Genomic DNA, 23,965 nt, shown 5'->3' with positions numbered 1-23,965 from the left:
TACCCCCTTGAAACAGTAAATTTTAACTGCGCTAAAAGTGTGATCCTTCGAAATTTTTATCGTATATTGTACAAGTAACGAATTCCTGAGGACGAACCGATCAGATCACCGAAAGATGTTAGTAACGAGAGAAAAAAAATTGCCATCGGATCTGCGCCAACGCGTTTATACTACCTATGCAGTCAAAAGCGATTAAAAATAACTCTTGACTACACGCGTGCCAATGGCGACGATTCACGTAGTTTTTTTTTTTTTTTTTTTTTTTTTTTCCCCTACTGTTTGTATACCATTGTATACTTTGACCCACGAGCTCGTCCAGCCGTTTAAAGTGAAAAAAAAAGCGCGCGGGAGTGAGCGGAACCTTTGCGTCTGTCTGTTATGACATCGAGCGACGGCAGACGGGAATAATTGGCTGCTGTCATTGGTCTGAAAGGAAATTTCAATCCACGCGAAGTGGGTCTCCCGGCGATTTGCATTTCTCGAGACATATAAAACATATGTACGTGTACTTGCTTATTTGAAATTCAATTTCGGTGCCGAGTGAATATGAAGAAAATAGACGATGCTCGCGTCTCTATGTGGTGCCGATGTCTTTTTTTTTTTTCGTAACTCACGATAGGCATGATGGTAATTTGATTTATAATCTTGCCGATGTTTGATTTGTTATTTCGATGAAGCACTCATACCCGTGGGATTGTAAATCAAACGATCGGTAAGCCGATTTTCATGACCTATAAGAGCGAATGAAGAATCGAACAAGCGTTTCATGATGCGTGACTATTTTTCGACAAGCGCGAAATAACAGGGTAATGCCAGGTACACGATGGCAAAGCAAAGATCTCATCGTAATCGGTACTAACCGATTCAAGACTTCGGTTTTTTGCAAAGCTATATCAAGCGTATCTGAAAACTGAGCAAATATAACGATCCTTTCGTATTTTAATGCAAGCGGTACAAACAAATTAATCAAATCACAGAAAGAAACTGACTAACCAAGAGCGTAATAAACATTACTCACCAAGTTAAATACAATCGCAAGAAAAATCTATGAAAAAATTGTTAAAGTACCCATTTTTTGTTCATGAAGTAAACGGTAGAAAACAGTTTTTCATCGTACACGCGATTGCACGCAAACTAATCCATATATACACCTTTAAAGAGATTTTTCATAACTTTTTAAATGATGCTACATTGTACTTAGTCATCTGGAAAATTAAGTAGCAACAGACGAGTAAGGTAAGACAGAGTAATTTGATCCTTGTTTGAAATCCTGGTTCAAGGATCCCATCCATCCCGACACCGACTGATAGAAAATCAAGTTAAGCAAAACAATAAAAGATGCTCGACGTAACGAAATTCTCACGTGTGCCGTCGCCGTTACATTTGCCTGAATCTCTCGGCTCAGCTCTCGTCCGTACTCGTGACGTCGTGCCTCGCTCGGCGCAATTATTTAGCCATTACACTTACTTTTCTTGGTAAACGTTGGCCGATAGAGACACTCGGGCGCGACCGTGTCTGCCTCGCTTTGCAAGACAGAAGAGGAATGCGGATGAGTTGGCGCGATTTTCGTTTATTTTTAGTCGAGCGTGCGTAAGTGTACCATTGTAGCTTTATTTTTTTTTGGAAATCCGTTGACGGAAGGTAGTCTTTTTTCATGTAAAGAGATTTAATCGGTAGTGAGTTTCGTAACCGAGTTACCGATCACTGTGTTGGCCGGCTAAAGGAATCGGGGCCAGGAGCTTACCATTTCGGTCTCAATAACCCAATCCCTCCACCCGCGCGCTCAATCGGTACACTTGGACCAAAGACAAAGGCGGACTTTTGAATTGTCTTGTGGAAAAATAGCCACGATAAATTACATCGTATTCGGAGCAAAGGCGCGCAAAACAATAATCGCTCGCAAAGACGACAATGGAGAAGAAGAAGAAGAAGAAGGAGCGCGGCAGAAGAGGGAAATGCGTGCCGTATCCCTTCGAGCCAATTAGGGGCTAATTGAGAGAAGAGCGTCGGGCGTTTGTAAGCGCTGGCGAGACGAGCTTCGAATTGGGCCGTCCAGCTTGCGCTCGTCGATCGTCCCGTGTTTTCCGCGTTGACGCTAAAGATGCTCAGTGTTTTTTTGCTAAGCTTTTCGGAAAGATGCAACGTTTGTTCGCTTGAAATCGTTAAAAAAAAGACAAAAAAAAAAAAAAAAAAAAAAAAAAAAAATAATATTATACGGATCCTACAACATTGCTTTGCTTCTCATATCAGTATCGATTAGCGTCAATTTTACTTGCATAAGCTATATCAGGTATACGTACTGTAGGGCTCGATCGGAGCATCACTCATTTCAAGTGCACTTCCAACTAAGCCAACTAAGCTACCATTCTCGATGCAAAGGAAGTAAAATAATTGGTAAATGACGTTGCCATGCCATTATATACGAAAAGTAAAAAATTGTTTCAACTTCACAAAGCCGATCGAAATCGTATCGCGCGCAACACGCGACTGAGGTATATAGATTGTACTCTGGAGTCCTCGTGGTTTACGAAAATTCGCGAGGCGAGTCTTTTATCGCACTGACGAAGGCTTGCACAGTAGTTACAAAATCCTATTCTGTTGTATGACAAAAAATCAATTCGAGATCCTTAGAGCTTTTTTAGTTATCGGATTGTGTATCGTGTAAGGAATTCCCGAGCTCCTATCGAATTGAGGCCAAACTAAAATTAATCATTGCCTTATCCTTTTTTCATTCGACACTCCGAATCAGCTCAAATTTCAAGGAATCGTTGAATTTTCTTTTTATACTATAGTCTTTTAATGTACGTGCACGTATATCTATGTATTGTATACACGTGTATTTCTTTATGCACAAAGCTGTCAAGTGATCGGTAAAATCCTATTTGTTTGAATCCTAATTGAGGGTGTAGACGTGAACTTGCTCAACTTTTATCTTAAAATCAATAATACTTACGTCATATGGTGCATTTGGATGTTTTTTTAAAAAAACGTGCTTAAACGATACTGATTATAGCAAAGCAAATAAATTGGAACTACAGGAGAGTGCACGCGATATACCAGATCGCGAGTCCCACAAACACACATACAAATACGTACCTTGAGATGAGCTTATGATGATTAAAAAAATCGTAAGAAATTCTTCGTACAATCTGTGAGTAAAACGGATCGTACAAAATAGTAATTTTAATTGTATGCGAGTGATGGGTTTTTATCTCATTGAAAGTGTAACAGATGAATATTTTGGAGCTTTTGTTCCCAAACGAATCGATCATTAATATGGTTCCGTTTGAAAAATAGTTGTTATTTCTAACGTTTAAATTTGAGACATGAGCCAATAACGATTTACATAGGCGTTACAAAGTTGTTCTTATTTAGAACTTTTAAATACTTTTTGGTTGGTTTTGCCAAGCAAGAATTGTTGTAAAGTCTTTGGTATCAACTGGAATGACAAACAACTATGATTATAAAAAAAAAATTTGATGAAAAACGTATTGGTGCATTTTTTCATTTAGTGTAAAAGTAGTCGCACTCGCATAGAGTTATAGAGTTACATTGTGTATAAAAACAAAAGGTAAAAACTCTAGAGCTAAATTTTTCCAAGTGGAGATTTTGGTCTAATAAACATATTTCGAGCTTCTCTTTACACCTCACTTATTCATGATGCTATGAAAAAAGTGCGTGCGTCGTTCACCTTGAGACCAAGTTGCTTTATTCCACGCTCGATGGGTGTAATGTTTGAATATCTATTAATGTGCTCGCGCGTTCTCAAATTACCCCGTTTTCGGCGAAGAGCCAAAATTGCTTATCTGCCGTTCCGATGAATTACAGAACCTCCATTGGTTGTGAATTAATTATTAAGTGCGTGAGATGTATAGGTGTTGGGATAGAGTCATCGATTACGTGCTTGCGTGGAAACTCACTTTGTTACAAAACAACGTCGAGTTTTTTTTTCTTTTTTTCGTATATACATAACGATTTGTCAGTATTTTCGGCACCTTTTCAATTCTTTCTCAGTATAAATTTCTACTAAAAACGTGACACATTACTTCTGATGGAAAAGTTTTTTTTCAACTTTCACCTGTAACACGGTGCTTTACAAAAATAAAAAAAAAAGTTTCGAAAGAGTCAAATTATTAAAAAGTTTTATCTAAAATGCTGAACAATACAGTTTACAAATGTATTGCACTAATCTTCCACATGAAAAACTTTTGCTCAAATATTGTACCGTAAGTGGTGTCGAATGAAAAATTTCAGCAAAAAATAACGAAAAAATTTTCCCTTCACACGTTGAAAAATCCATAAAGTAATTGTGCCCAAGTCTGCCGATGCAGCGACAGAGCCAATAAAGATCTCCTGCTCTGCACGACGCGACGATGATTGTTTTTTTCTCAGCCGGCGCGGATACCGTGTGAATCCGTCCCCGTAATTTTGATCAATTGCTCCTAGACTGTATATATACGCACAGCTCTGCCGGTAGAAGCTGCTGTGAGCTAAACTCGAGAAAAACGAAAAAAAAAAGCACCGAAGCCCACAAGAGCGGCGATGAAAAAAAGGATAAGTCCTCCCGATGCGACCGTTAATTCCCAACTCCGCGCGCCCAAGTAAACGCGGAAGTGCAGAGTGCGACGACGATTCTTAAAATAGACGGCGCACGGAGCGCTCTCGCCGAGCGCCTCGGCAAAACAAGTATATTTTTACAAAAGCTCGCGTAACTCCTGCGCGCTCCCATGCCGAGCCGGATAATTTCGACGAGAGCGCGTGCGTTCGGTCTAAACATAGGCATAGCGCCGTTTTGGCGTATACTCGCGGCTCTGGTGGCGCGTAGCTACATGGAGTTGCACAAAAAACTGCTGGTAAGATCCCGTAACTGGAGTGTGGGATATTTTTAATCGAGTGGAGCGATGGGGCTCACGCGGTGGACGTGTTGTCGCGACTGTTGTGTAACGATTGCCGATCATCGGGCGAGAGGCCGATAGGTATACAGTTCGAGAGACACTTTTCTGACAGATGCGTACTTCATTTTTTTGACAGCGCTCGAGTAGTCGATCGCGTTCTTTTTTTTTTTTTGGCTCTAGTTACAACCTAAATTAGTGTACGAGCCAATAAATACTACAAAGTTTTTTAATGTGTTGAAAAACCAGAGATCTGGAAAGACAAAAGCACGCTTTTTTTTTCGAGCAAAGTTTTTCGATACTTTTTGCGCTGGCTCGTCCGCAAAATATTTTTGATGTACGATCATTTTGCTGTTTGGACACCAAAATGGGTAGATAATCAGTTTAGTGTTTTTTCCCAGCTTTGTAATTTTTGAGTTACGACATTTGGGCCTTTTTCGTAGGAAACAATGAGATTTGCAATAAAACCAGCGGAGAATGACTTGTTTTCCGCTTGTTTGAATATTATTACGGGATCCGCGCCAAATACACTTGAAAAAGCTTTAAAAAAGCGTACCACATCTCGGTTACACTCAATGATTACGGATTTTTTCTTCTTCTTCCAAGTTGCGTCCATACAAAGAGCTTTTTGCGGCTTCAATGAACCCCCAATGGACATTTTTTTCTTTTTATGGAGTAACTCAAATAATATGCTCAATTAGAGTAATTGTTGACATGTGCTAGTTATCTGCTCTCACATGGGTACAATATACATAGTTTTTTTTTTTTTACATTATAGTGTCATACGTTTGGGGACTTACTTGGGGCACTCGGCACTTTGGGAAGGAACAAGGAAAGGGACGGGAGGCCTCCCATTGTTGGGAGTAGGGTAAGGGAAAAATAAGTAATTTTGGTCACTCATCCCCTTCACAAGGAGCATTGCGTGGTAAAAAAGCACGTGTGAAAATTCACAGTGGCAAATGTACATATAGTTACTAACGTATAGAAACGTATTACGACTTATCACATCATATATTTTTTATTGCACGTGCACACCGTTACTATTACTTTGATTTAAAAACACACGCGTTTAGGCATAGTCGCATTGCTCTCGTGCACATGGTAATTTTGAAAAAAAAAAGTACCAACCCACCCCAAAAACGAGTCTTCAGAACAACTCTTTAAAAACACGGATCATTTTCCCATGACGCAGGTATAATATAATATATACACACGCATCAGAGCTGCCGAAAAAAAGAAGCAAAGGAGGCACCTCCACGTATACCCCTATCGGAAGGAAATAAAGATTTTTGTTGGTCTCATTCGCCGAGAGATCCCTGATTAACTCGTTGGGGCAGAGCCCGAGTTCCCAGAAGGCGAGTCTAAAAATAGCCCGAAACCTAATACAGGATCATCCTAGAGCCCCGCGGGCAACCGGCGCGGCCGAGCAGATCAAAGAGTCGAAGGGAGAGCGAAAGCGTCTCCCTCTCCCCCTAAGAAAAAAAAAAAAAAAAAAAAAAAAAAGAAAGGAGTAAATGAGTGAGCGCGGAAAAAAAGGAGCCCCGACAAAAGAGAGCATCATCGCGGAGGTGCGAGAGAGAGAGAGAGGCCAGGTAAAATGCGTGCGTCTCCCGCGAGGCAGAAGAGGAGAGGAAAGCGAACGAGCGAGCCCTCTCTCCCTCAGGTATATAATACAGACACCCGTGCGCTCGCCTCCTCGGGTGGGCTTCTATAAATAGAGAGCCTCTCCTCGCGCCGCGAAGGTCAGGGGAGAATATCAGCGCTTTTCATGCAAATTCACCCGCGCCCGCTCCTCCATTTGCGTTTTATCGGCACTACATTGTTCAATAATTATTATTTTTATAGGTAAACTTTCTCTACACTGGCTATGCCGCCGATACGTTTCTTTTCAACACCCAGTGTTGTATATTTCATCAAAAGCGGATAATTTGAATTTTTTAAGTACCATTAAAATAGTGAAATTTTGTACAATAATCAAATACATTTTTTTTTTTTTTTTTTTTTTGTCGCTTCAAACCCATACTTTTTCTTTTCCAAATCTACTGATATGAATGAACCGCGCAATCGTTAATAAACGGGCTTATTAATACATGTATATTCAAATCGGTATAAAACAAAAATACAATATTTGGTGAATAAAAAGCATTTATTTTCACGTCAGTTTGGCCACGCGCATCTCTTCTACTGCCATCGGGCCATTTACGAGGCTCAAATTTTTTATTCCCACTTTGGGCGTTTATTGCTTCCTCGGCATGAAAAATCGGACTTAGACCTCGTGCGCATCCAACCAGGGAAGCGCAACAAAGGATCCCTCGCGTCAATAGATACAAAATCTATTTCAGAAAATTAATCGAAAGTTCGTCAATGCATTTTTATGAAAGATGAAGAAGTACAGGAAACAGCGGTGACGTTTATCAGACGTTATTGTAAAAACGAATGTTCCAACAACTGTTTCAAATCATTGATAAATAATACCTGCTTCATATCCTATACAAAAATCGATCGTTTCAATCGGCCTCTCGCTTCACTCAACCACCGTATATATACATACCGATACATTACTAAAGCATCCCCCCTCCCGACACTCAGTTGCGTTTAACGAGCGTACAGTCATCCTTCCTCTATCGAGTCAAGCCCTCCCCGTACACGTATAAGACGGAATTTATTTTTTTCCCCCCTTCAGTCATCGCCGTCCGCTGCCTCTATTAATTTCCACGTGGCGTGTGTATAATCGATTGTAAGCGATATATATATTTTCCCGGCTGAGGAGGGACCTTTCATAATATACACGTCCCAGGAAAGTTACTCAAGACGATGCAGAGGTTATATACCCACCATAAAAGCACGCATACACAGAAATGCTCGCGCGAGCCTTTGAACAGGACATAAAATTGGTCCCGATAAGGTGTGTCTCTTTAAGCTTTTTTCCTCTTTCAGCGTGTATGATTGAGGTGTTACACGCACGCGTGGCGAATCATCGCTCCGAGTGGTCGTCGGGTATAACAGAAAAAAAAAAAAAAGCACAAGGAATCAACGAGCTCGCGCTCGAGAGATCGGTATCGTCGTGGCTTCGGTGCGATGGTGTATACACAAGCTTCAACAAGTGGTTTGACAGGCGCGAAAATTAATTTCGCTCGATCTTATAACTCGATCGTATATATTTGTATACATATGCGTGGTTATGGATGACGATATCGCGTTATCTAATGAAACGTCGGAGATTGGCGGGATTGGTTCCATTGGCTCGTGGGACGGACAAAGGAGCTTTTCATGATTTTTATTGGGGAAACGTGATTTTCTTTCTTTGGCTGTCAGAAATACGCGAATTACTTCAAGCATCCCAAGGTTAACTATATAAATTTTAATTTTTACTCAAGAAGGGATATATAAACATGTCACGGGTACAATTGATTGAAGAGCATATATTAACTTCCTGCAAAATGTATACATTGGAATAATAGTGACTATGGCCAACCAAATGGAAGAAAGTAATCGTCTTTTTTTTTTTTTTTTAAGTATATTTACTTCCAGATCATCTCACATCGGAATGACTTTTTTTACATAAAGTATTTTTCGTGTATCATTTCCGGAAAGTACATACAATTCGTCCGAATGAGATACCATTTACTCAAAAATGCTCATGGAAAAAAAAAAAAAAAAAATGTTTTAGCTTTGATCAAGTCAAAGGATCGAATCAATTAATAAATTTAAAAATCCACTCATGAGCTGCTTTCCTCCTCTCTAAAATTCAGGAGATGGCCAATTCTTTAGTTGGAAGTTCAGCAGCAAATGACTATATATACTTGTAGAGATAGCCAACCATGTTGAAACAACAATCGCCTCCATCGCCACGCCCCCGTACGCATCCTATCACGTACAAAAAGAAAATACAAGACGTGCACTCTCGCGGCAGTTTTCGATTAATCAAAGACGGAATTATGCTTCGGACAACACAACATCGTAATTAACAAAAATCAGCGGAGCTGTAATCATTGGCTGACGTATACGTGGAAGAGAGAGAGAGACCGACACGCTCAAGGCCTCGAGATTAGCGACTGCTTACAAGATGTTAAAAGGGGCTTTATGTTGGGATTAACTCATTCGCTCGTGTGTACGCTCTCTTCTGCCGCGTATAATGTACACGTTTGCGGGAACTCTCAACTCCCCCGAGCTGTGCCGACAGGTCTTTGTAATTTTCCAACACGTTGTTTGTTACCCCACTCCCAGCTTGGGTGAGGTAATGTTGCGATCAAACGAGACGACGCGAGGGATCGGTGCAAAACGAATCGGAGAAAGGCTAATTCGGAGGAGCTCTATTCACCCTCACAATGAGGGGTCAAAATCATTCCAAAGGGCTTTTAATGATTTCATCTCATGAAAAGTTACTTAGTTGAGGTATTTTTTATTTTGTAAGGGATTCAAGTAAATTTTATTTTATTATTTATAAATGTGGAGAACATAAGTAAACACTTGCTTGCCTCAAGAGGTAGGTAATTTAATTTCAATTCTAGAACGATTTCACGAGGGTTGCGATGCCCTTTCATTATTAACATCTAAATTTTTGTGCATTTTTGCACGATTTCGATAATTACTGCTGATTTCAAATTGATTATATTCCATTAGACATTTATTAAATTGCAGGATACGATTGAGATGTACTTACAATGTTTTTTAAAACATTTCTATAGTTGATGGATCAAACGAAGAATGAGAAAAATTTGGATTAATCGAGCAGCCACCGGTACGAAAAAGAATCCAAAAAATCAATATTACATGGTAACCCCAATGGGTAGCGGTCGTATAATTATTTTATACGAACAAGCGATAAATATCTGTAAGTCTCGTTGCAAGAGTGAAACAAACCTATTATTAAACTCAATCTTTCGTTTTCACATGGGTATATTTCAACGACCATCACGTTGGAAAAAAAAAAAAAAAACTAGCCAGGAGCTACCAAAAAGCACACTGTACACCGCTTATTGAAGAAAAATGACGCGAAAATTTATTTCACCGAGATCGGAGTACGTATTATATAGGTATAACGCATATTCGCCATTATCAACTCTCCCGGTATCTACAATATGCGGCGCATATATATGTATGTATCTACAGTAACTCACGTGGCCTCACGTGCCACTGCTGTGTCATACATACTTACACAGTTAATGCCCTGATCCGTATCAACGGCCCCCCTCGCCCCCCCCCACAGTAGGTACTATCGTTATGACCACGCATACACGCACTTGGCGAATATGCAAGTATATCAGAAACCGGTGCTCACGTTTTTGCCGGGTCAAAACTGCCTCGGGGGTGTATGTACTTGGGTATATGATGAGCGAGTGATAAGACAAAAGACGCGAAAAAAAAAAAAGACAACACGTGCGCAGTGCATAATTTAAAAGGGCCGAGTGTCGGTGAAAGGAGACCATCGCAGAGGCAATGGCGAGTAGCTCCAAGAGACGTTCTTCGAGAGATGTTTGTGTCGTTTTTATTTTTCATTTGACATGAATACATATATTTACGTATCACCGTATCAGGTGTAAAAAAACTTCTTCCAAGACCAAACGCAAGATATTCTGGATTTACAGGCTCTACCGAACTTCCCGAGTAAATTTCCACAATCCCAATGTCTATATGAACATATGATTTACTGGTGGTGGCGTGACTCTCCCCTACCAGTGGAGGCTCTGGAGATATATGTGTTAAGTCCCTTTTTGGAGTAGCTCCAACAAGTGTTTGGAGACGCGTTGACATACTTACATCTTACCTTCTACTCTGCTCAGTCTAAAATCGCACAGCTTGTGCTGACAATACATGACTTTGTTTACAAGAATATTTTCAGGTTTGACGTCTCATTGTATTATCGATCGTGGAATGCGTTGAATGTTTGTTGTCGTATAAATTTGGCCAGAAATTAATGTCAATGAATGGGTAACTTCTTTGGACCGTTCGGATTCAGTAGAATTTTGATTCGGGAAAATATTGTACGGGTCAAACGTTAAACCTAACAAAGAGTTAGAATGTAGATGATATATTTTATCTAAAATTGAAACTTTTTTTTGCACTTGTATATTTTTTTTTATCTTATTCGAGCGACACTTGTATCAAGACAAAAATCAGGTTCAACAGAGTCAAACACTCGTTGTTGGCCCAATTTATTTACTTCACGTACTAACATCATTTTTGTCTGCCACATTGATTGAACTTCAATGCTCCGAAGGGAGTTATACTCTTGATCATTATCAGTATGATTGTCAACACCATCATGACGCATTGTTTTTACTTTCGTTTTTTTGTCTTTGCTTCACTTAACGGATTGACTTCATTTTTTGCTGTTGTATGACCAACAATACGTCATCGCTTCATCATCGCTTTGAATGTTTTTTTTCAAATTCTTCCTGATCAGTAAATACATTTTAGTCGTCTATATTGAAGCTTTCAACCACTGATGTGCAAACTTTTTCAAAAAAAAAAAAATATGACAATTTTTTAGAATAATCATAAGACTTCCAAAAACAGGACAAACAAAGAGGCCCAGTTTGATACTACTACCTTGAAAGTAATCTTTATTCTTACATCATAGTTGATAGATTCTTTATCTTGTGATAACTATAATTTTTAGATTTTTTTCTCAATTTTTTCAACCCTATTACAGGAAAATTTATTAGTTCAAAAATAAATTGAAAAAATATTGAAAAAACTGCTACTGTTCACTTTGGCAATCTTTTTTTAAGCCTTCATCGATCTCAATTAAATGTCGTTTGTACGGTTGCCTTGTTTAATTGGATTGGAAACATTGTATTGTCAAGTCGATCGATTGTCACAAACCCTAAAAAAGATTATCATAGAACGAAAAAGTACGCTTTCCAAGGGTCCCGCTGACATAACCTAAAAAACTTGATTGAATCCAACTCGCGAGTGGTATGAAGAATCGGGGCAAGCTTGATTTTTTCCATATTGCAATAAACTAGTGGTGGGAGGCGACTTTACGCTTATATTCCGTAAAAAATCCCCATTTCTCCTCAAATGCAGGGACATAAAGTTCGCAAAAGGAAGGTATACAGGCGGGTACACTCAGAGAGACCGGGGAAGCACATAGTTTCATGTCTCGAGAGTTTATATGCATGTATACCAACTACACGTGCACGTGCTCGGGACCGGATCATTTACAGCCATTTTGATAAATAGCCATGATAATGCACACCTATACATTACACTGTTATAAAAGTAACGAGCACAGTAAGGTACTTTGGCGGAAAAAATTTCTACGGCCGGGGATACAGGCGCACGTACGAGCTTATCTATTGTGTTGGTTAGCTTGATCTCTTGAAATTTGTTCGTTCGCCGTAAAACGTATTTATGGACGGCCATAAAATCCATAGGAATTATCTGGTAAAAAAAAACAACAAATTTTTCTAAGGTCAAAGAAAATGGGGTTCCCATCAATTTTTGGATTCAGGGGTGTATACAATTGAACGGGTGAAAAGGAGTGCAATACTTATGTGGGGTGTGTTGCATTGTCGGTGCGGTTTACTTACGTAACTGATCATGGGTATGTTGCGCGACTGGGCGACGATGGCTTCGACGTGACAGGAGCCCTCGGGTCCGAAAAAAGCGACGACCCCGTCGCATATCATGTCGATCATCGCCTTCGTTGCCTCGACCGTTTCGCCTCTCGTGTCGTTCCATCGCATCTGCAGTTTCACGCTCGGCAGTAGGTCCTGATCTTCGTTTACCTGTTGGACAAACATTTGAAGAAAAATGCACCGTTAAATAAATGCTATTTTTTTCCATTTTATTGTTTTTGCATTTTAATAACAGTAAGAAACAAATATCGCCATGCACCACCATCATCATCAATATCATCGAATACACTAGCTAACGTAAGTCGAGTGACGCGCAATTTTTTTTCTTTTATTCTCACTTTTATTTATATCGAAAACAAAACTTAATACAGGGTAACCAAAAACACCACGTTTTATGATAATAAAAACTACACTGTAGTTTTGAAAAAACAAGTAAAGTGGATGTCCCAGTACTCGCTCACTCAAGTAGACGAAATGTCCCAATCGTCGGTCACTTTTCTTCTTTTATAAGTCTTTGTTATATTTTCAATCGGGTATACCCGTTAATTTGTATTGAAAAAGTAATTATTTAGTGTCTGATGAATAACTATCAGATTTATCTATGTTTTGAAAATTCATATTGGATAAATCAGCCAAATAATAATTGGGACATGACCGAGTACCGGGACACATCGAGCTTATGTATTCGGATTTTTTGCGACTTGTAGTACTCATGAATGCAAATGCATCTGGTTATACTGAAGATTGAATAACTAGCAACATTTCTATCCCTCTTTTAACTTAGGATTAACCCTGTCTATCGTCTCACGTGTTTTTATACCACCTGACTTGTCACGGCCCAATTTCGTTATCATTAAGGATTGATGCAAGTGCTCCAAGTATAAATTTTTTAACTTATAATTCGGTCCCAACGATCTCTCGTTACACAAGATAACCACCTCATCGCCTTTTTTTAGACCAGAGCCACCGAATTTGGCAATAAGCAATCGAATGACCAAACGCCCCAACAACGCCTATAAATAATTCACGGCACTACTGCACTTCGGACACACAATGTGTCACGCGAGGACACGCAACGACTATGCATCATAGCAGCGCTTAAATGGTGTCATATATATATGGTACAAAAACACCGGTCGCGATCTTCCGCTGCATCAGCCTCATTAGCATAATGAACACAGACGCAAACGTAACGTCCGCCGAGTGGGCAGGTATACACCTCGGTTAGCCAAAAATACGCGTAAAGTGTGCGCGTACGAGCCAGCGGTTCCTCGTTTGTTGCGCGAAAAAAAGGAGCGCGCGTCGTCCTCGGAATCCTTGATCGAGTCGCCGGAGCGCCACCGGTTCCTCCTATATACCCCGCTCTCCCCGTTTTCGATCGCCGTTTCTTGCGCCTCTCTATTTTCAGCCCAACTACTTATCGTTTCTGCGTCTCTTCCGTCACGCGCGTACACGTGTTGTTTTAGGTGTTTTTTGAAAAGTCACCCCCGGTCAGAGACACATATTACTTTCAGTCCAAGTAGCAGAGATAAAGTTTGATACAAAAAAAATATACATAGACTCGTCAATAAATAAACAACGATTGAGTGTAAATACAGAGACTTGTGAGTACAAAGAGGAAAAAAAAAAAATGATAGAGGAGTCATAGAAGCAGTTTGAAAGTGCATATAGGTAGAGGGTAAAATAACTAGGCATCGAAAAAAGTGAAGACACCCATTTGTAAGCAAATATTGTTACGAACAAACTGACTTGAAGACACAGTTATGGTACCAGTTTAGGTAAAGATAAAGTGATAATCAATTTAGATCTACAGCTAAGCGATCGATACAACAAAAAGATGTTGGGGACGCTCACCAACATAAAGATTTAGAAATAAATAATGAGCGGATGAGATGATAAGTCCTGATGACAAAAAATGACAGATTTTAATGAAATAAACGACAAATGTGAATGTAGTGATACAAGAGAAAGCACAGAACAGGAGAAATATCTGAGAGAATAGAAAAAAAGGTAAAAACGGATACGAAGATCATACGTCATGAGGAAAAAAGGTTTTCGTTCACTAGGAAAAATTATCAGAACAGAGTCGCAAAAGTACAGGTACAAAAAACATACTCGCAAACATATTCAATCGTATATACAAAGATCAAAATTCAATAATTTAGATAAAAGAGATAAATTCGAAGTAAAATTTAGGGATTGACACAATGAGACCAAAAATAAAGGCAGAGTAACAATAACACAGAGATAGAGTCGTAACGATGAAAGCTTAGAGACGCGGAATGAAGTAAGAAAAAAGCGGTGCAAAAAGGAAAGTACAGTGGTTGAGATGAATAAACCGCAACGTAGGGACATGTAAAGGCTTGGAAACAAAGGCAAACAGAGGCCAAAGACGTTTTAAACTTAAGTAAGTAAAATCATGAATCTCCAAGCCAAATCGAAGGTATTGAAGAGTTAATTTCACAATTAAACTTATAAAGACTGCACTTTAAAAGCTTTCCATCATGTACACAAATCAATTGGAATCAAACAACATAAATATCATCAATAGTATAAACACACATAAATAAACGTATTGATGGTAAAAGTAAAGAAAAAACACTTTATCACTGGTACAAGACAGAAGAGGAAGCCAGCGTGTGTATATTGGCGAAACGCCGCAACTTGGCATTCAAATACAGGTGATGCATGCACGTCCAAAGGAGCCGAAAGAGAAAACCGCGACTTCTAATCGGATACGGTGCGTGCGTTTTACACACACACACACACACACACACCTGCACCCGATATATCTACATCGCAGCCGCGGCAAAAGACCAAACGTGCAAATTCGATCAGGTGAAAGTGCGCTTTGGCTACACGTACACACGCAAACGGTATACCAATACATTTATAAATCGACACTCGGGAGGAGGACTCGATACGGTCCGTGGCACGTTCTGTACATGCTTTGTGGTATATATATTCATGTTATATATGCTAATGTGTGGATGCAAAACGGAAAAATAGTGACAAATGCTTCCTATACGGCGCTTGCCGGTGCTTTGGCATCCGTTTTCCATAAATCTGAGATTTGTAGCTGGCGCACGCGCCCGGATGAGAGAGCTCTCTTTTTTTTCCGCTTGTTTCCTCTTTCCGTCTCTTTTTTTTCGGGTGTTTCCTGCAAATTGTTCAGACGCACACAAGTGTGGTGGTGTACACAACCGTAGAAACGCGTGTTTGGTGGATCGCTGATCGAGATTGGGGTGATATTTTTACGCTGTTCCATAGGAATGTATACAAGTGTGTAATTTATTGTCCACCTGAATTGTAAAGAAAGAATCGTCAATCAAAGCTTGATGAGCTTGATCGGGAGAAAATTTTTTCGAGTAAATCTGGAAACTTGATTCGTGAGATACTTATAGTCGTCGACTCGTTGTTCAGCGTGACAAGATATCGTACGATGAGTGGTGGTCACTCGGATTTAATCAGGGGTACAGTTCAACAAAAATTGCGAAGCAATACGATAATCTCGTTGGATGATCCGTGTAAGAGGGACCCCTCCTGGTGACCCATTCTCCTGATCAGCTCATAATCCCAAGAGCCATCGTAATTTTTTTTTTTTTTTTTATTCATCGCGCGCAACATCTGCTCCCACGACGACTTGATCGCCCGGGCACAAGTACTGCATCCGGGCTCCACGATTATCGAGGATTTCGGCTGCCACTATACGTCCACACCACCCGCTCTGTCTCCGTCGAGCTCGAAGGATCGTAAATTCCAGTGCGTTCCCCCACGGGCCCTCCTGCCCGGGCCGTACCTACACCACCCATCGTAAATTTTTCTTTGTCGATGCCCACGGAGCGAACGGATGGGCCTGATATTATGTATGTGTATATATATATGTGTGTGTATCTCCGTAAGAGACTTTTTTTTTGTTTCTAACGGCAACATCGGCTCCTTCGATCGGGGATCGGTCAAATTCACTCGGCCAAAGGATGTTGAACCGCCCGGTTGGATCCTTGGAGATGAAAAAATTCAATGCCACGCGGCTCCTTGGTAGGTATAGACCAACGTGAGTTATGTACTTTACTGTTGTCTCTCTTTTTTTTTTTTTTCTCTTTTCAGTACATGTATACACAAAAAAAAAAAAAAAAAAAAAAAAAAAAACGGTAAAAAAAGAATCCACGCATGCCTCGCAAAAGCGTAATAAAAACAATTTATGAAGATTAGAAACCTTCGCAGAGATCGGGAGAATCGTCGATTAAAACTTTTTATAAAATTTTTCTTTTTTTTTTTTTTTTCGCAAAACGAGGCGCTGGTCAATATTTTTCGCATAGGATTCCAAGAGAGGGACGGGCTCTCGCGTAGCGGGTCTCGATATAATATATAGAATCGTATGATCCGCCGACTGAAATAAATATCCCCGTAAATCAAAGCTCCGAACGTAGAATATAGGCGTGCCGATTTGGGCTCTCCGAAACGATGTACGAGGGAGAAAGAGACAATTTTTAACGATTCGCTCGTTAGTCACATAATTAATACGCGTGGATCGTTAGTTGTAAAAAGTGCCAAGTGTTGTCGCCGATTTTCATTCTCTCGAGCTCATCGAGGGCACAGAGTTAGTAAAATCATCAAAGAGATCGGTACCGCGTATATAACGATCGTCAATTAGATCGCGATCGGTGGGCGCTACCGATTTTCAAACACCCAAAAGACGTCAATATAATATCTTTAAGACCTTTCTAGCGACGAGCAAATGACACACACCATATTCACGAGAGGAGCATCGCTGAGAGCCGAGTACACAGGTATACATATACACATGGGCAACGTAGCACCGCGAGATTTCGTAGAGTACATATAGCTATAGAGAGCCCTTAGCCGGAACAACTTGGCCGGACTCCAGATGCTGTGCACGCATTTTCCACCGGTTTGATATTACCCGCGCACACACGTAAGGACAATTGTGCGTATATATATATATAGAGTCCGATGCGTTTTTATATATGCCAGTCCAGGGAGTCTCTACTGCTCTGCTGCTCTCACGACGACCAGCCCATTTATCGGAGAGCTCATTCGTTCTAGTGTAATCGTGCACGCATGTGTGCATGTATACACATAATGTTGTGTATACGCAACGCGCCGGGGACGAAGTTTCTTGACCCTCGTTCCGTATGGAGGACGGAGTCGTGGTTTCTTTCTTTCTTTTTTTTTTTTTTTTTTCCTCCATAAGCGTGTATAAATTTGCGCGATAGAAAAGAAAAAAAGGAGGCAGATAAAAATTGTCTCGTCATCGGATCGAGATAAAGATGCGAGATTGATCCCGGGCCTGGTGTAGTGAATTACGAGAAGATGCTCGATTCTTTTTTTTTTTTTTTTTTTTTTTTTCCATCCGGTTAACTGTATAACGCTCCGTCGCCTGGGAAACCAATATATTATTTCCCGCACGAGTGCGAATATTTCGCGACAGAGAAACGTTGTTATGTTTCGTAGAACAGCCTCTCTCTCTCTCCCGATAGAGACACACTCGCACATATATACGGCATGCCTATACAGCTTCCCCCTTGGTAATCTGGTTACGCGCGTGTGTGTATGGGTGTACCTATACACGCGTGTACTCTAACTCTATCCTCCGTGACAGTTATCTTGTTAACTTTTGATGATTATAACAGTGATGATGATTACGATGGTTGAAATGTTATTTTGCATTGAATCACGCGTCCCTGCGTGGCTGTCGCTTCGCAACCTGGTTTGCTTTTGGCGTGGGATTTTTCTTCCAGCCGACATCGCGAAAGTCGTGGATGTACCGTCGTTATCTATGGGCTTTTGGTTTTTTGAAAGTCACTTCAAAGTTGGGGCACTGAGAGAAGGATTTGTTAGTAATTAAATTCATACGTTAACTATTAACTTACGTATAATATGCATCCTGAAATTATACGTATTGTAACAGTTAAAATATCAATAAAAATGATATTTTAACTGATAAATTGTGAAATTTTTTTACATTTATATTACATAAAATAGAGGACTGCACTTAATTTTGTTGTATTGTCATTGCATAATACATTGTTTTAATGATACTAGAGTAGTAAAAGTATTAAATATGCCATGTTAATTATTAACATACCATCTGTGTGCAGTTAAAATTTAAAAAGTTATAAGAAACATGTACACTAATTTTCTGTTAACATACTTGTACGTTGATAGTGAACAAATCCTTCTCTTAGTGGGCTTCTAATGGCAACACGATGGTGCTTTTGGAAAAAAAGGCAGAAAAAACTGTCAACTCTTTTGGAAAAAGTATGCATGTGTGTACAAATAACTAGAAACATTTTCGTCGTGTACCTGTATGTAAAACTTTTCAGCAAAAAGTAGAAAATTGCATTTATTTCATAGAAAAAATGTTTCAAGTCCAAAGGTATAGGGACCAAATACGAGTAAAAAAAGCGTCGAGTTGGCCCTTCAAAAGAGCCATGACGAAAATAATCAAAAGTAGAAAAGCGCGGATTGCTTACGCGAGCAAAAGGTACTTGTCTCAAAAGCGCGACTCTGAAAAAAAGGCGTCCCATTGATATAAATATATCTTGCGTATGGCGAAATAAAATGACCGAGCATAGGTAGGAAGAAAAGAGTAGGGCGGGCGGTCCAATAACGACTACGACGACTACACGGTACTGCACGTATATTGTATATATCATAGCGCGCAACGACTCGATTTTACCAATCAGCCTGTTTTCGAGTAATTGAAGGGCGTCCGGTCATGTACAAGTTGCTGTACGTACATATACGCGTGTGAATGTGCGAGTATATAATGTGTGTACATATATATATATATGGAGGTATGTATATACTAATGTGCTACTGAGAATGAAGGAGATAGAGAGGAGTATAGCAAATACTGTGAGTAACTAAAACTTTAGGGACTACGACTCGGGAGCCTCTCGATTTTTAGGTGCGATCGTTGTACGTACACGGAGTGGTATTTTGGGTTTTCGTCACGGAAAAAAGTGTAATTTATTTTATCTACACCTGATTTTGGCATATTGATTTAGAGCTCAAACCGTCCGTACCAAGTATTTTTTGGTCATACGGGACTTTGATCATAGTTGGGCTTAAGCAAGACAATGTCGATCTTATCTTTTTTCCGGAAAATCGAGACAAAAATTACACGTCAAAACAAGGTTTTTTTTATGCAAATACTAAAGCTAAAATCATGAAATACTTAAATTAATTGTGATGGTGATAAGATGAGATCAGTTGAAAAAAGTGATTTTTTTTTTAAGGAAACTTGTCAGAATAGGTAATAATTTAAGTTAAAAATAGTAAATGATTACAAAGATTTTCAATTTACTCGGAATTTAATTTTTCGCATCCAAGCTAAGATCAATAACGTCCAACAGTTACTTTTTAAATGGATTTTATTTGAATTAATTTGTCTTTATTAAAACTGTGCATGACATGTAACGTGCTAATGTGAACATCGTTGTTTTTTGTTTTTTTTTTTAGAAAAAAAACAAATGAAATAAATGATTTTTCTGCTGCAATGAAGTTTTATAAAAAAAATGTACATTTAGAAGTTTATGTGAATCACTTTTTTTTTCTTATCATTAGTTATTCACATTTAAAAAAAAAACATATAAAGTTGAAGAAGAACTGAAGGAGTTGATTTGAAAGTCGAAAAAAATAATATCAAAATCGTTTGAAAGTACGAGGACGATTTTTTTTTTCTGTCCAAGTACATTTAATATTTATCCATTTGACCCCTAATTAGAACAATTTGAAAACTAATCGAGCTCTTTTTTCATGAAATCCATCGACACCATTTGCAGATAAATACTGTTATATCCCTCAAAACTTCGGAATCATTACTTCATCAATAAAAAAAACCCGTGATTCGAAGCGGCCAAAAATCTTCAAAGCCTCGCATACATGAATACTGATTAGCGTGAGAGATGGGCGTATTCCTGCTCCAGGACTCCTAAAAACGCACGCACGCGCCACGTACCACAATGCGCTCGTGTACACCTGCCGAGGAAAAAAAAAAAAAAAAAAAAACCATAGCCGATCGTTGGCGTGTAAAAATAAAGCGCCGGCCGCAAACATCCGATCACCCTGAGGTACGGAAATAGAGCGCGCCCCTCTGTCTGAGGTACGCGCCATTCCACCATTTCCACCACACCATCTACGGCGGAATAATTTCACGGGCGTGAAATCGTTTACCGATTTCTCGACGAAGCGCGTCAGCAGCTCGTTGCTTTTTCCAGTTTTGCGTCACATATACCATACGCGAAACACCAGTGATTGGGATTGAAAAAAAAAAAAAAAATGTCTTTCATCAAACGTCGTCCATATAATTATACCGATGACGATCGGCGATTTTCCGGCCTCCCGACTCGACAATGCACCGCACGAGAATACAAATGGCCGAACGAACGCACGCGCACGAGCAAAGACCTTGCAGCCTTTCAAATTGGACTATAATCTTGCTCAGCACGTATTCGAGTGTGTGTACGCGTTTCGCGGATCGTATCTTCCATCTTCTGTGTTTCTCTGAGCCGCGTCACGGCTAAAATAAAAGAGACATTTGAAAACATGACGTTTTCCTATTGCTGTAGCCACGAGAGCTCAATTACTCGGTGGGTCGGGGGCGAGCGGGTCTGAAACGCGATGCTTACGTCTTTTTTTTTTTTTTTTCAATAACGCCCGCGTCTTGCTCAAACGATGGCCATCTTGATCGCTATTATCTTTTTTTTTTGCAAACTGGGTGAATCGAGTGATGGTGATTGAAAAAAAAAGGAAAGGAAAGTAGGTAGTCGAAAACCCTTGGATGAAGTTTCTGATGAAGCTCGATGACACACAAGTTCAAAGGTGTAAAAGTTCACGCAGTTGTGGTGTAGATATTATCAAAAGTTATACTTGACTCACATTTTAAAAATCTGTAAATAGGAATTTCGAAGGAGATTAATTAGAGTAAAAAAACTAAAAATATTTAAATAGGCTGTAGCACATTGAAATCATTTTCTATTCATTAGATAAATTCTAAAAATACAGTGGGGCTTGGCCCCCAAACCCTTTTAACGGCGCTTCACCGATTTACCTTTTTGAGCCTGCATATAACAGTGTACAACAAGTTAAATTAAACTTTACTGTGCAGTAGAAAAGGATTCAAAAAGAACCTTTGGGCATGAGTTTCCGAACAAAATATTAAATCGATCAAAACTGAAAAATATTACGGATATAACTGGAAACGCTTTTTTTGTGCAAAAATAACTGAAAGTTACAGTAATCACTTAATTTGTAACGAGCTACCACCCAAATAATAGTTGAGATCACAATTCGTGATGTTTTTCCAATGATATTAAGTTTTAATGGTCATGATGTTTCGTTGTTTACGAAATGTTATAACCGTGCAAAGAACAAAAGTAGAGAAGAAAATAAAAAGTACGTATGATAAATAGAAATTTTCAATTATAAAGATGTTTAGTTTAATAAAACAGTCGTGAAAAATCGTACTTGGTACTTGAAAAGATGTTTAAAGTTTTTGATTAATATTTTGGCGTTTCAAATTTTGTAAACCCCGACTTATCACTTTTGACTATAGCATACAGCAGCCGGAAGGCCATTTGATATGAAATTGTTTGGAAATGAAAATAACAAGTATCCACCGAAATTTCAATAATTTTAGCATATAGTGATTCCACAAACAAACCGATAAACAAACTTTTACGGCAAAAATCGCTCGATCACCGATACTTTTGCCTTATCCAACGCAACAAGAGAACCACGCAGAGCTAATCGTTGCCGAACCATTTTCGTTTTGTATCGTTTTCGCCCAGCTTCTCTTGGCCCACAGCAGAGGCATTATTATAACGCAATAAGTCACAGCAGGAAACGCATGCACAGGGGGTATGCACGGCGAGAAGAGAGAGGGAGGGCAAAAAAGAAAGGAAAGGTGGAGAAGCAAGAGGAGGCGGAGGAATAAAGAATAAGATGATGCCGGTTCCCAGATACATAAACGGCCCGCGTCGAGGAGGAGATTCCCATCACGAAAAGGGTTTCCCCCCTCTCCCTCTCTTGCCGGTCGGCCAAAAAAGCCAGCGCCAAAAAAATCGGCGCCAAGCCATACGCGCCGGCTTTTAAAGTGCCCCGCGCACACACACGCATACATGCACACCCATGCACACACGTGGGCCCCGCTCCACGGATATAATATATTTTAGGTATGCCCGTTAGCGGCAGCAGCGTTTTCGCTTTCTCCCTTGCTTCGCGTCCTCCTCCACCTTCTCTCTGGCATATCTCTTTGGGTAGGTGTACGCGTATATATATACACATATATATATATATATATATATATATATATATATATATATATATAAGCATACTTGTATATGTGATGCATTGTATAGTATGTATGTATATATAGCGTCGTCATCGCCCCCAACCCCCCGCCCACCCCCCGGGCCCCATGGGCTGCAAATATTCTTCTCACGGTTGCCTCTCGACGCCAGTAGCAGCCGGCAAAGGTGGCGATCGGCTGTGTTTACGCGTATACACACGCGCATGCGGGGGCGGAACGGTGCATGATAATAATGATAATAATAATAATAATGATACGAATAATAATTACAATAATGATAGTACTCCGTATAAGACATCTATTCCGCTTTATTTTTTACATCTCGAGACTTTAAAAGAGATAGAGAGGGAATAATGCGCCATTATGTATAATACCGCTTGGGGTTGTGACAAATTTCGGGGAACCCCCAAATTTTGCCTTATTTTTCTTTTTTTGATTTATGTTTTTAAACTTTGTTCAAAAGTGAGCTAATTGAGTGATAAATGTGATTATACCATATGCTAGAAGTAATACATATTGGAGTATTTTATTCCCTAGCTAAAAAAAAAAAAAAAATTAAATCATAGCGAATAAATCAGTTACCTATTTACCCACATTGTATGTCTCGATGTAGTTAAATTCCCATCAGATCGGACTTTTATATATTTGTTTACTCATTCATCGAGTTTTTTTATTTATAGAAAATTTTTTTTTCTCCCGAATGACTAAATGTTAAGTATTTTTTTTTTTTATAATACTAAGTTATAATCGAGTTATTAAATTTCACAACATTGATTACCAAAAGTTAAAGAGGGTACCACTAGTATGTATCTTCCAGAAATCCCTAAAGAGGATATTTAACTTTTCGTCCCTATTATGAATTTACTGTACGCAGAAAAAAATTGTATCACGAGTATCCTGATGTACAACAATACATTTGTCACGAAATTTCATAATAGAGACACGTGGGTACCGTTATTTTAGACAGGATCAGGTGGTACAATCATCAAGAGAATCAATGTTTTAATTTTACAAAGAAAAAAAAATTTTTTTGATAGTTAGGTGAGCTTAAATAACAAGGGAGCCTGCAAAAAACATCATCGTTTGATTGTGTGAGTACAATAATCGGCAGTCCTGGGTCGGTCCACGTGCCCTACATCCACTACCTC

The 23,965-nt window shown here is 39.4% G+C and overlaps 1 protein-coding gene across 2 annotated transcripts in view; it reads right to left on the bottom strand.

Annotated features, from left to right (window-relative positions):
* LOC106645921 (receptor-type guanylate cyclase Gyc76C) overlaps positions 1–23,965 on the bottom strand; it is a 131,961-nt gene that overhangs the window by 32,931 nt on the left and 75,065 nt on the right. For both annotated transcript variants that reach the window (XM_089597831.1, XM_089597832.1), the window contains exon 3: positions 12,431–12,628. In XM_089597831.1, coding sequence (XP_089453957.1) covers positions 12,431–12,628 — 198 coding nt within the window. The remainder of the gene's footprint in view (positions 1–12,430; positions 12,629–23,965) is intronic.

This window comes from Copidosoma floridanum, unplaced genomic scaffold, assembly GCF_036245765.1.
Source record: "Copidosoma floridanum isolate Cflo_tuat_1 unplaced genomic scaffold, Cflo_Japanese_pri ptg000040l, whole genome shotgun sequence".
NCBI lineage: Eukaryota > Metazoa > Arthropoda > Insecta > Hymenoptera > Encyrtidae > Copidosoma > Copidosoma floridanum.
This window is presented reverse-complemented; position numbering and strand designations above follow the sequence as displayed.